This window comes from Quercus lobata, chromosome 2 (assembly GCF_001633185.2).
Source record: "Quercus lobata isolate SW786 chromosome 2, ValleyOak3.0 Primary Assembly, whole genome shotgun sequence".
NCBI lineage: Eukaryota > Viridiplantae > Streptophyta > Magnoliopsida > Fagales > Fagaceae > Quercus > Quercus lobata.
In genome coordinates this window covers 77,377,422-77,390,758 of record NC_044905.1, presented here as the reverse complement: position 1 = coordinate 77,390,758, position 13,337 = coordinate 77,377,422, and the positions used below count along the sequence as shown (strand labels likewise).

The 13,337-nt window shown below is 36.0% G+C and overlaps 2 protein-coding genes across 3 annotated transcripts; one reads left to right on the top strand and one right to left on the bottom strand.

Moving 5' to 3' along the window:
* The first annotated feature begins 997 nt into the window (after positions 1–997).
* On the top strand, positions 998–7,974 carry LOC115976703 (protease Do-like 9). Its single transcript, XM_031098157.1, has 9 exons — positions 998–1,682; positions 3,419–3,618; positions 3,731–3,911; positions 4,184–4,375; positions 5,494–5,726; positions 6,951–7,052; positions 7,168–7,218; positions 7,308–7,412; positions 7,504–7,974. The coding sequence occupies exons 1-9, from the start codon at positions 1,103–1,105 to the stop codon at positions 7,612–7,614; spliced, it is 1,755 nt and encodes a 584-aa protein (XP_030954017.1). The 5' UTR covers positions 998–1,102; the 3' UTR covers positions 7,615–7,974.
* Positions 7,975–8,394: 420 nt separating this feature from the next.
* On the bottom strand, positions 8,395–12,786 carry LOC115976704 (WAT1-related protein At3g28050-like). Of its 2 annotated transcripts, none has more exons than XM_031098159.1 (8): positions 12,391–12,785; positions 12,216–12,281; positions 11,951–12,064; positions 10,487–10,721; positions 10,214–10,372; positions 9,967–10,118; positions 8,743–8,909; positions 8,395–8,498 (listed from the first exon to the last, which is right to left on the bottom strand). In XM_031098159.1, the coding sequence occupies exons 1-7, from the start codon at positions 12,579–12,581 to the stop codon at positions 8,750–8,752; spliced, it is 1,077 nt and encodes a 358-aa protein (XP_030954019.1). In that variant the 5' UTR covers positions 12,582–12,785; the 3' UTR covers positions 8,395–8,498; positions 8,743–8,749. The 2 variants fall into 2 exon arrangements, with proteins under 2 accessions (XP_030954019.1, XP_030954018.1); XM_031098158.1 differs by having other exon boundaries at positions 8,408–8,498; positions 8,756–8,909; positions 12,391–12,786.
* Between the last annotated feature and the right edge of the window lie 551 nt (positions 12,787–13,337).

The window sequence follows — 13,337 nt, the reverse complement described above, 5'->3', positions numbered from 1 at the left end:
AGGGGTATTCTAGACCAAAAAAAAAAAAATCCGGTCTAAACAGGGGAAGCCTCTTAAATAATACTCCTTTAGTCCCAGTTTGTTTGTCCTCTATTCCATTTTGGGATTTCCCAAAATAATGTCCTGTTTCTAAAAATAAAAGTCATTAATTCACTAATATTTCTATTATATCCCAACTTTATTTTCAAAACTATTTGAAAAGAATACTAACAAATATTTGAAAAATCAATCTAATTGGGGCACATTTTTAGTTGCCTCATTAAGAATAACTTTAAAAAAAAAAAAAGCTGATAAATTTATTTAAGGATACAATAAATAATGTTCCCTTAAGAAGTTTGACTTTTCAAGCAGGACAAACAAATTGGGAAGGAGGGAGTAGTATAGAAAATGTTACATTTTAGTAATTAAAGAAAAATGTTTTTGTTAATAGATTTGTAAGTAGGGGCGTAGGGCTATTTATGGGTTGGTTCGGGTCGGGTTTGTGCTCAACTTGGAATCAATTCGCCAGATTCGGGTGGCAAAAAAGCTGACTTGCCGTTGATCATTGGTAACCACGGGTCGAGTCGATTTCGGTTCAAGTCAGCGGCGATTTGTTTCAAGTCGAAATCGACGAAGAGCAACCATTTAGATCTTGTACCACTAATAATAATAATAAAAATATTGTTAAGTGTTGTAACTCAATCTAGTTATGAAACTCTCCTTGTACCTAAAAAAAAAAAAAAAAAAACACTTAAAAAGAGTTCAAATCCCTTTTCATCACTTATTGTAAGGAAAAACAAAAAGAAGGCCCATCATCGAGTATATTTTGCAACTACATACCCCTCTTTGCAAGTTTCATAGTCTAGTCAAGTCAGCCTCTAAGATCCACAACTGTTTGATCCTTGATCTTGGGTTTTTTGACTACTTTCTCACAAGCCCATTATCTCTCCCTAATCTTTTTCTCTCTTTATTACAAAAGAAACAACTTCTGTGAACTTAACCAAAAACAATCGCTCTATTTGAATAAGACAGTACCAAATATCCCTCTAAAGTCTACAACTTTACAAGCCCATTTGGAAAGTGGAAACTCTTTTATCCCTTTTCTCTCCAAAAAAAAAGCAGTATGAAACGAAAACGGGGTCATCATAAACCCCAAAACCCAAGCACAGCAACATCACCAAACGACATCGTTCCAATCCCAACCACCGAACCCGGTACCACCGACCCAAACAACCCCTCATCCTCCCCCACCAGAGGACGCGGCGGTGGGGCCCGTCCGCGCAAGAACCCGCGCCCAAACATAGCGGCTTCACCCGAACGCCGCGGCTCAAGGCACGCTGACCAAAACGGCGACTTCACCCACTCTACGACGACCAATACAGCAGCAACAGCGATAGCTGCTACGACGTCGGACGCGGTTGGCGTTTCGGAGCCGGTGAAGTGGGAGACGGTGGTCAAGGTGGTGCCTTCGATGGACGCGGTGGTGAAGGTGTTTTGCGTTCACACGGAGCCGAATTTCTCGCTGATGTGGCAGAGGAAGAGGCAGTACAGCTCGAGTAGCAGTGGGTTTATCATCGGAGGAAGGAGGGTCTTGACCAATGCGCATTCTGTGGAGCACCATACCCAGGTGAAGTTGAAGAAGCGGGGTTCGGATACTAAGTACTTGGCTACTGTGTTGGCTATTGGGACTGAATGTGATATTGGTATGGGATACATTTTGTGCTCCTTTTTTTTTTTTGGGTTGTTTTGAGCTGATTCGTTATCTGGGTTTTGGTGAAAATTGTTTGGTTTTCGTTTTTCTTTGAGTTTTTGCAAATAAAGGTTGGTTTGGGAAAGATTGGTTTTATAGTTAATTTGAACTAATTTGGTATCTGGGTTTTTTTTGGAAATGTTTGGCTTTGCATCCAGTTAGTGCAAATGAAAGGGTTAGTGTGTATAGGACCAAATATGATGTTGGTATGAGAAAGTTTAGTTTTGTAGTTAGTTTGAGCTAATTTGGTATTTGGGTTTTAAAAAAATTGTTTGGCATTGCATCGAGTTTTTTTGCAATTAAAGGGTTAGTGAGTATGGGATTGAATGTGATGTTGTAATGGGAAAGTTTGGTTTTTTAGGTAGTTTGAGCTTATTTGGTATCTGAGATTAGTGAAGAATGTTTTTCTTTTCATCTACTTTTTTCAAATGAAGAGTTTAGTTTTTGGGACTGAATGTGATATTGTTATGGGAAAGTTTGGGGTTTTTATTTTTTGAGCCAATTTGGTATCTGGGTTTGGTGAAAAATGTTGGGCTTTCCATTCAGTTTTGCAAGTAGAGGGTTGGTGTGTTTGATACCTATCAAAAAAAAGGTAGAGGGTTGTTGTGTTTGGGACTGAATGTGAGATTGGTACGCAAATGGTTTATTTTTTGTTAGTTTGAGCTAATTTGGTATCTGGGTTTTCTGAAGGGTTTGTGTGCTTGGGAATGAATGTGATGTTGGTATGAGAAGGTTTGGTTTTTTGATTAGTTTGAGCTAATTTGGTGTCTGGTGTTTTGGGAAAAATGCTTGGCCTTTAAGTTTTCCATTAGGTATTTGCAAGCCAAAGGTTAGTGTTTGGGATTGAATGTGTTAATGGTATGAGAAAGTTTGGTTTTTAAGTTAGTCTGAGGCGATTTAGTATCTGAGTATAGTGAGAAACTGAGAATGTTTGGATTTTTAGCATTTATGTTTTGTTGTTGCAAACAAAGGGTTAGTGTGTTTAAGACATAATGAGATATTGGTATGGAAAGTTTGTTTTTTAGTTAGTTTGAACTAATTTGGTATCTGGTTTTATGCAAATGGTTGTCTTTTTAAGCTTTCCATTCAATTTTTGCAAACAAAGGGATAGTGTGTGCGGGTATGAAGTTGCTTTTATTGAGAAACATGACTACATACGTGATGGATTTTGATGAATTGGATTGGGAAGAAAGTGCCAACAGCTTAAAACTAAATGTGTAGATTGTTGGGTGACATGAAGGGTTAGTTCTTGGGTTGCAATAGTACTAATAGAAATCTAAATGGTAATTAATCAAAGATAGAAAGGGAAAAAAAGAAGAAGAAGAAGAATTATTAACTATGGTTTTATCAACTCAAATATCTTTTACTTATCCAACTAGGTATCTTGTAGTTATTATACGTAATTGATAGAATTTCTTAAAAGTTGTATAAAAATATTGAAGAAATCGTAATTTGCATGTATGATGAAATGAATTTGTACAAGATGCTGGTGTGCTCCAAAATAGAAGAGAAAGAACATGTTGATGATTCATCAATTTATGGTTCTACAGTCATGTGCAATCCTAATGTCTTGTTTAATTCTAGTTAATCTTTAGAAATAGTATTAACAACTCAGCAAAAGATATAGTTCCAATTCATGTATGTATAATCCAAAGGGTACTTTCCTACCCCTGTTTTGCAATGCCTCAGCATTGTTGACAGTGAGTGATGATGAGTTTTGGGAAGGAGTTTCACCTGTGGAGTTTGGAGATCTGCCTGCACTCCAAGATGCTGTAACTGTAGTGGGCTACCCAATTGGGGGTGACACAATCTCTGTGACTAGTGGTGTAGTGTCACGCATTGAGATACTTTCTTATGTTCATGGATCAACAGAACTTCTCGGACTCCAGGTTATAGAATTTTGATCTTATCTTCTGTTAAGACTTACTGTTTCTTATCATATATTACTTGTTTATTGACAAATTTTTTGTTGTCCCTTGTCTCTAACATGCTTTTTCCCAGATAGATGCTGCAATAAACTCTGGAAATTCTGGTGGGCCAGCTTTTAATGATAAGGGAAAGTGTGTGGGTATTGCATTTCAGTCTCTTAAGCATGAAGATGTGGAGAACATTGGTTATGTCATACCAACACCAGTTATTGAGCACTTCATTAAAGATTATGAGAAGAATGGGGCATATACAGGTATGTTAAGAGTGTACTTCTACTTTTTCAACCCTCGTTCCCCCTGAAAGTAAAAGACCCAGAATAATATAATAAAGAAGAAAAGTTAGTGCAGATATATTATTTATAACCTTTTAGAGCTTATTTATCCATATATTTTCCTCTCTTGCACATCTGATCAGCAATTGTAGAACGGGGAGAATAGCTGAATGTTGAGGTTGTTTGTTTGTTAGAATAATTGACTTGATTTTCATATCCTTTGTATAATCTTATGTTCATTTGAAATTTGTCAGGGTTCCCAATTCTTGGAGTTGAGTGGCAGAAGATGGAAAATCCTGATCTACGCATAGCAATGGGGATGGAATCTGATCAGAAGGGTGTCCGTATCAGAAGAATTGAACCTACAGCTCCTGAATCTCAGGTTCTGAAGCCATCTGATGTTATCCTTAGCTTTGATGGGATTAATATTGCTAATGACGGAACAGGTAAACAACTCCTCTCCCCCCCCCCCCCCCTCCAAAACACACACACACACACCTGTTGGTAATTATTTAAGCTCAAAAGTTTGTTGCTACTACCGTGTACTGTATGTTTTTCATGTGTAAGTGATCAGTCTTAAGAAACATTTACTCCGAGGAATGATTAACTTACTATGATATCCTTCTATAAAAATCTCGTATAAGTTGGCATTTTTAAAAGTATTTCTGTGGGTTTAACATTTATTTATGGTCATTTGGAGACAAGACTTATGTGGGTGTCAAAAGTGTGACACCTATAAAAAGTGAATGAGCTCTAATTCAAAAAGCACCTCTTCCACTTGTTGGAGCGAGGTGAAGAGTGAGATTGTGGGTTCAAGATCCATTGTGTATTTGGGTGTGTTTAACTTACCAGTAGAAAAGTGACTCCTGTCATAAATTTTTTTCTCCTGTAAGTTGGAGATGCTAATGCTTAATAGGTAAAATAGGAAGAATGTGTAATTAAGAGGTTGATTGTTGGCAGCCATAGAAAGTAGACTTTTTTTGGATAAGTGAAAAACAGAAGAATTTGAACATTGGCAGAAGCTTAGCTTCAGCTCATGGCTAAACAAGGGCAGCTGATTGAGATGCTGCTCAACTGTGGAGTCTTCTGATTAAATTAAATGCTATTCATAGATCTGAGGATGACTGAGAAAGAAAGTGCATTATTGAGTTGTTAGTCAGAGAAAGTAACAGTTTCTATTCTCTACAAAAAAAAACTCCTGTACTTGATCCCTGATGATTGTGTTAAAGTGCAGATGATAATAAGATTTGAAGCTTGTCTGAAGTGCTTTTGTACCTCATGTTCTCTTTTATAAGGGTCACCTGGAGGTGGTGTGGTCACTCCTTTGTAGATAATTGTCATTCTCTTTAGTGTGGCCCAAAATTTTTCAATGAACCAAGACCTTCCATGAATTACTGAAGATTTTGTTTTGAATTTGATAAGTCTCTTGTAAAGACCTATGACCTTCCATGGGTAACTAAAGGGTGTTTTTTTTTTTTTTTTTTTTTTTTTTTTTTTTTTTTTTTTTTGAATTTAATAGTCTCTTGGAAAGACCTATTAACTCTTGCTTTTTTCCTCTTTTTAGTTCCATTCAGGCAAGGCGAGCGCATTGGTTTTAGTTATCTTGTATCTCAGAAATACACTGGGGATTATGCCTTGGTAAAAGTTCTCCGTGATTCCAAGGTACTTGAATTCAACATAAAGCTCGCTACTCACAAGCGGCTCATCCCAGCACACATCAGGGGCAGACCTCCTTCTTATTACATTATTGCTGGATTTGTTTTCACCTCTGTATCTGTTCCATATCTGCGTTCTGAGGTGTGTATTTAAGCTCACTACATTATTGCTTTCTCTCTCTTTTCTTTTTTCTCTATTTCTTTTCTCTTTGTTAATTTCTGAGTTGCTTTATCAGAGAATTCGTTGAATCATTCTTTGGTTAGAAATGCATCTGGATGCACTTGTGTGTTCTTTTTCTTTTGTTTGTCCGATACTTTCTGCTTGATGGGGCTCTAAAACTTATGTTCATAGGTTAGATTGTTTGAGAAGCATGAGCTGCTCAGTTTTATAATGAGATTGGATTCTGTAATAGTGTACAGTATCAACTATATAAATGGTCATAATGAAATCATCAGCAGTGTTGCCCACATTGTGATCCTTTTATGTTTTGATCCCTCCTTCCACTCTTTGCTCTTCTAATTTATCCTCTGTTAGCATTTTTTAAGATTTTGGAACCCGTTTGTTCTGCTGTTCAGTAGAGTTGCATCCTTATGTGTATGTGCAACCCTATTCCTGGGTAACAAGTGAATTGCTGAAAATTCAACCTGATGTTGTTAGGTTAAATTTGTCTGCCTAGTCATATCAGGTGCAATGTTCAGCTGATCAGAACTGGTGTCACTGTGGCACTCAGGGACTAATGTGCTTGCAATTGCTAGTGTGCCCCATGTAACTCAAAAAGTGTAATAGGGTATACATTAACCATCCATTTTAGAAAACTTTTTATAGAAAATTGAAAAACCTGTCATATCAGTTAGTTACTTTTTCATTTTTCCACAAAAGAATTCCTAAAATGATTTACTAACATATGCCCTTAGGGCATACGTTAGTAAAACCCAATACAAAACTGTGTCCCCTGTCAAATTAACGTACTGATTGCGGAAGGGATGCTGAGACATTATAGAAGCTGAGGTCCTATTTTCTCCTGTTCCGTGTTGCACATTGTGTGAATCATGTATGCTGTGAATATTGAATAATTTATTTATGTATTTACTTTTGAAAAATTGCCGTATCCTTTGTCTATAGAATAACATTATATTTTCTTATTTAAAAAAAAAAAAAAGAAAAAAGAAAAGAAGAAGAAGAAGAAAAGATAAAGTTCTCTTGGTTAATGAGATATGTATAAAGTTTTAAGGGTGTGAAACCTATTTATGATTCCCTAATGCAGATGTGAGATCCTAACATAGTAAATTCTATGCTTCTGCCTATAAGAGGGATTTTTATGTTAATTCTTAACTCTTGTTTTTTTTTTTTTTTACTCATCTCCAGTATGGAAAGGATTATGAATTTGATGCTCCAGTCAAACTGCTGGACAAGCATCTGCACGCAATGGCTGAATCGGTAGATGAACAACTCGTTGTTATTTCTCAGGTTTCTCTCTTAGTCTCTCTCATTGTCATTCCTATGACATTTCATTTCATTTTCACCATATTGGTGCACGATTTTATCTGGAACTCATTGCTTTTTTCCTCAAAATTTGTGCTAGGTTCTTGTTGCTGACATTAATATTGGGTATGAGGATATCGTTAATACTCAGGTCAGGAAATATGTGTATAACATTTGTTTTATAACATATCTGAAATGACGTAAAGTGCACTTGCTAACATCTTTCTTTTGTATTTGTAGGTTCATGCTTTCAATGGTAAACCTGTGAAGAATCTTAAGAGCTTGGCAAGCATGGTCGAGAGCTGCGAGGAAGAATATCTCAAGTTTGAACTAGAGTACCAACAGGTTCTCTCTCTCTCTCTCTCTCTCACATACACACACAGAGACACGTGTGCATGCATTCTCTTAACCATGGCAAGTCTTAAACTTTGTGCAGATAGTTGTCCTACAGACCAAGACTGCCAAGGCTGCAACTTTAGATATTCTGGCAACACATTGCATACCTTCTGCCATGTCTGATGACCTCAAGATTGACTCAAGATTGTAGGGGGAAGGCACTGAAGATTACCCTGCCTTAGCCTTAGCTATCCTCATAGTTCATTGTTTGATTGACCCCACGGATCTGACGTGATTCTTATTGTAACGTTTAAGTCTAATTAATGGGGGTGAGATTTTTCATTTATATTTATATTTATATTCACACCTTTTGTTTTAATGAATAGAACAAAGTAGGGAGGATGTGAAGGTTGGTTTTCACTGTTCACAAACCTCTTATGATTTTCAGTTGTTAATTTTAACCCCCAAGATAGAAACTTTTCGAAAATATCTTCCATGTAATTTCAAATTTGTATCCTGGCAAAGTTATAAGAACAGTGCATATCACCCCTTTTTGGTGGGTTTTTGATTATCTTCATATTACTTCCATATTTATTATATATTGATTAGTGCACTAAACCTTCATTATGGTGGAGTTGACTTAACTTTCTTGACCATTTTAATACTTGTAAATGCAGCGTGAATAATTTCTGAACCTTTCATTCTCTTGTAGATAGAATCTACTGCGTGCATGTACTTTGTGCTCTGGGTGAATGCACATTACACACGCATATATGCACGGTACAAGTCCCATCAAATTCATAATAGTTTCGAGACAGGTGTTTGATTATCATGTACTGTTGACAATATCTTTAGTTAACATACTTGTTGACAAGTGAATGTGATAAAATCTGCAGTTCTTAGTTCACCTCGCTTTCCTGGTAAATACGACCTTGGTGTTTGTCTTAATTCTTGGACCTCAAATGCTGAAGCTACATTTACATTTTACGGAGACTGCTGAGTGCTGACATTTACTGTGAGTTGGATGTTCTGTCATTTAACTTTGCTGATGGTACTAACATATGAGTCCAAATGGCTTTTCTTTAGAAAGATTCCCTACATTATTAAATATAAAAAAAAAAAAAACGATATAGAGTGAGGCACATTTGATGTTTGCAGGTATGTGCTGTAAGCTGCTCTTTGTATGAATTTCATTGAGCCTGATCTTCTTTGATCCCTCAAAGTTGTGTATGTAATATAAGGTGTGCTCTGACTAGTGACCACAAGCAAATTTATATAATTCTCTATGCTACAATTGGTTGCTGTACAATTTGTAGCATGCTTTGATACAATTGCTTACATTTAGCTTATACCTCTTGAGCTTTATAGCTCTGCAATAGAGGGGTCTTTTGAGTGGTAGATGGTGATTCCAGGCTGCCAACTTCATGGTCCACACCAATCTCCTCTTTGGCTTTTCCCCACATTACAGTGTAGAAGCCGAAAGATATTATTGTTGCTCCAACAAGACTGCAGAGAAGAAAATGGAAAACTGATTAATGACAACAAACAGTGACCAAACTAGAGCATTGTATAGTTCTTTTCAGTATTGAATTTTTTAATTTAAATAACCAAAGATGACAATAACTTCTCGTGTGATGTGGACCATTGTCTAGAGGGCATGCATTACGCCCAAGTATAATGCTGGCTTAGATCATTGATTTATTATATAGGCTTTTGATTAGTGGAATCATACATTATTGCCACTGGAGCTAATATAAGACAAGGAACAGAAAACATCTTTCCTAGCTTACTTTTGTTTAGTGGAAACATACATCATTGGTGCTGAAGCTTTAAATAAGACAAGGAACAAAAAAGACATCTTCTAAGGAGGTTCAGAAAGGAATAATCTAAGATAGGTCGTTGAGATTAGCAACTGTCCCAAGTCTCACATAAAGGATAGAATGGATTTGCATCTTCTTAAGAATTAGAGTTTTCTTTCTTTGGGATTAGCTACCTGTTGGGCTTTGTGGAGCTTAGTTTTGTTTGAACCGGTTTGACGACCCGACCAGAATAATGTTGTATGGTTTTTAATGGGAGATTTTCTGATGTTTGGTCCGTGGATTGGAGGCTTGGGCCAATAGGCCCAAGTCGGAGCGTTCATGGACAAGCCTCTTGGAGGTCCAGGGGCAACACCCTTGGGAAAATTTTTTTTGGCCCGTTTTGTGTATAAAATGCAATTGTGTGATTAGGGTTTGTGGTGTTGCCGTGTTTTTGAGAGAGAAAAAACTGTAGCTGCACTTTTGTATTCTTCCCTGATAATAGTGAAATTTTGGCAACTCCGTGGACGTAGGTAAATTGCCGAACCACATAAATATTGTCTTGTGCGTGTGATTATTTTCTTTAGCATGTGTTTTCTCTATTTTTTGTTTTTCACAGGTTGGGATTTCGGTTAAATTCCCTACACTACCATCCAATAAGTCAAAGTTTCATCTAAAAAAGACCTTAATTACAATAATTAACATTCATCTTTTGCCCCAGCAGAGCGGGGAGGGTTGTGTTGGGGGTGAAAATCTTTGTTCTATACCTGCCAAGATGGAGGGTGTCACTAAGGAACATAACACCCATGGCAACAGCAATGGCAATCGACAAGGGCTTGAACATTGCTACAAAGAGAGGTCCTTTCACGCGCAACGCCCACGCATGAACTGTGTTGTTTATGAATGATCCAAAAATTCCCTACACAAGAGAAATTCTCATTAAGACATTAAAGGAATGATGATAGACTGTTTTACTAATCAAACTGTACCAATAGTCTCGTGCTAGTTTCTTACCGAGCACACAACCGAGACCAATGCTATATTTGGCCTCAATCTCCAAGCATTTGGATTTTTTTCTGTCATTAAACCTACAACTGCAGCTATGATGCTAACAGTTAGATTGTAAAAGAATATTACAGTAAGTTCATTTGGGTACTCCTTCATAATTTGTGCCTGTAAAACAAGTAGTACAAGCTTAAGATTACTTTGTATCACTTCTCATCTAGTGCTAGACATTGAAAAAAAATTCTGAAATTGTCTTTTAGGTAATGGTAAAAATGAATTCACCTGAACAATGTACCATAGTGGAACCAAAATATATTCAGCTGTGAGTAGAAGTCCACCAATTACCCAATTTGATTTTAATGAGTTTAGAGGTTGATTAAGTGAAACTGATGATTTTTGAGCAATGACGATTGGCGGGCCTTTGTAGAGAGTCACAACAAATGCACCTGATATTGATATTATGGTGCCCAAGATTTTTGCTTGACTGCTTGTGCTTCTCAATGCTACCTTTTCCATCCTTTTGATGCCGCCCAAAATGAGAAGAAAAAAAAAAAAACAAAAATTGTGAGAATAATAAAAGTAGTTAGTGGCCCACTTTGAGAAGGATTTTGACCCAACTTTTCAAGTGATAAGACCATAGGCCAATAGGATGACAATTTCATTGAAATTGGTTTAGTTAGTGGTCATTATCATTAAACTATTTGGATTATTAAGAGAGAGAGAGATATATATATATATATATATATATATATAAATTTTGAGCTACAATTATTAAGATATTTATCCAGGTCAAGAAACATTTTAACCACAAACAAAACTTTAATATTTTGTATGCTAACAGCTAAAAAAGAAATGAAAAAAGAAGAAGTAAAAAACTGACCACTAATCATCTTTCCTACACCCCCACATATAAGAGAAGTGAAAGTGAAAATTAAGTGCACGAACATGAGTCATACAATTTTTTTCAAATTTTCTTAAGATGATATTGTGTTTGGTATATAATAATTAATAAAAAAAAGTGCCAAAATAAATCTATGCAAAATTGAATTTTTTTAATAAAAAATATATTAATTTATTTTAAGTGGAGAAGGGGATCCCAATCTTGTTTTGAATCAAATCACAATTTAAAAAGGTTTTAGGTCCTAAGATTTGTGGCAAACAAATTTAAAAAAACAAATTGTTTGTGGCAAACAATTCCGTGTCACTACAGCAAAACAATTTTGTTTTCTTCTGGGCTGATTACATGACTTAGGCCACGAACTTTGAGTCTTTGTCCGTAGTCCATACTCGATAGTCTAGGCTCGGGTAAAAATTCCAATCTGAGGTTAACTTACACGTTACTCTTACCCATCCCAGGGGTTCTAATTTGACATTTTCTAAAAACTGCATTTTTATTTTTTTACCAAAGATACTTCTTTAGGCAACCCAAGAAAGGGATCTCTCAAAACAGAGTTACATTACAGCGACCCTTGTACCCTTTAACAAGTTGCAAAATTCAACAACACGTAACTCTCTTCAACTTTACCATAAGATAAAGTTGGACAAAACAGGACAGTGATTGACACAAGGGAATTTTGGATAGGTTTTTTGCTCGTGTAACATCTACATACTGGACAACACAACACAAACCAAACCAAACCAAACCAAACTTTAATATTTGCGCCATTTGATTTTGATGTTTAAGACATGAGGAGGGTACTTTGGTAACCATGAAGTGAAAGTTGGAAAAAGTTTACAAAAAAAAACCTGAAAATGATGGCAAGTATGAAGGTAAAGGCTGGCACCAAGTTGCTGATGGCTGAAGCAAGTGTTGGAGAACTGTAATTGATGCCTGTATATCCCATGATCTGAGATGAACTCCTGTCTCAGACCAAATTTAACACAAAAATTGAAACAACAACAATCAGAAATTTCTTGGGTTTCTTACTTCTTATACTGACATCAACAAAAATAAGCTAAACTTCATCCAAAAGAAAAACATGGGTTTGTTTTGTAAACCCAAAAACTGTACCCTATGATTCCAAGAAGACCAATTTTGGACATTATGGAAAAGTTAAGGGGAGGAAGCACCCTTGATCTGCAAAAGCATATGAAAAGGAACATGGAAATTTAACAATTAGACCATGTCTAATTTTGTTGAACTTTGTAACACTTCTAATAGTAGAAGATGAGAAAAAGAGAGAGACCTTCTGGAGATAAAAGGTGCAGGAAAGAGAACAAGAGCAGCAATAGCATAAGCATAGACAACAAAGACATGGTAACTCATCCCTTGTAAAGTGGCGGCCTTGAACAGAGTGTTTAACCCAACGTTGATACACTCCATTGTCACCATGGCTGTGAAGGGCCACACATCTTTGTAACAATACCTCCCTCCCATCTCTCTCTCAATTGCACACGCACAAAGACAGAATCACAGACTGAGAGTGAGGCAAGAAGAGATAAAGTTTTTTCCCAAGTTCTTAAGGCTTTCCAAGAAGGAATACCATGGGAGGGACCGTGCTTATAGACGAAGGCAACTATGAAAGGTGGGACTGGGACAGTCCCATTTTAGTTAAGGCTGACTTGACAATGAGTAAGGAAAACGTAGTATACTATTATTGTTGGCTTGTTTAGTGCTTTAAGAAAAAGAAAAAAAAGAAAAAAGAAAAAACTGAATTTGGAAAAAATTAACAAGAGAAGAAGATGAAGGCTATTTTTTCATTTTAAAATAATATTTTAAAAATTAAAATAAAGGGAAAAAAAAGAAGAAGATAAAAGCTATTTTTTTCATTTAAAAAAAAAATCCCTTTTAAATCATTTTTTATGAATAAGTTTGAAAACATAATACTTTTCAATTTTCACTGTTATTTTTTTTTTATGTAAAAAAATGGGTAGAAGGGATGATTTGAATTGACGATTTTCACCTTGATGTGATCATAGTAACACTTTATTCATTAGACTTGGACTTACAAGAACAAAATATCTGAATGAGCCACAACTATACACCTAACTTCATCGAGAACACTAGTGTCCTTGATGGAGCTGGATTAACATAATATGTTGTGATTGATGTATAATAAAAATATTGTATTGTGATATCGACATGTGTTTTCCTTTTATTATTAATTTTTTAATGGATTTGTAAGTGATGATA

What these genes read in the sequence shown, in the direction of transcription:
- LOC115976703 (XM_031098157.1), top strand. Translation starts at nt 1,103, where the DNA reads ATGAAACGAAAACGGGGTCATCATAAACCCCAAAACCCAAGCACAGCA. An exon ending in TTCCATATCTGCGTTCTGAG is followed by an intron (nt 5,727 to 6,950) that starts GTGTGTATTTAA and finishes ACTCATCTCCAG; the next exon opens with TATGGAAAGGATTATGAATT. An exon ending in AACTCGTTGTTATTTCTCAG is followed by an intron (nt 7,053 to 7,167) that starts GTTTCTCTCTTA and finishes AATTTGTGCTAG; the next exon opens with GTTCTTGTTGCTGACATTAA.
- LOC115976704 (XM_031098158.1), bottom strand. Translation starts at nt 12,581, where the DNA reads ATGGGAGGGAGGTATTGTTACAAAGATGTGTGGCCCTTCACAGCCATG. An exon ending in GGTCTTCTTGGAATCATAGG is followed by an intron (nt 12,065 to 12,215) that starts GTACAGTTTTTG and finishes GGTCTGAGACAG; the next exon opens with GAGTTCATCTCAGATCATGG. An exon ending in TGGTCTCGGTTGTGTGCTCG is followed by an intron (nt 10,119 to 10,213) that starts GTAAGAAACTAG and finishes TCTCTTGTGTAG; the next exon opens with GGAATTTTTGGATCATTCAT.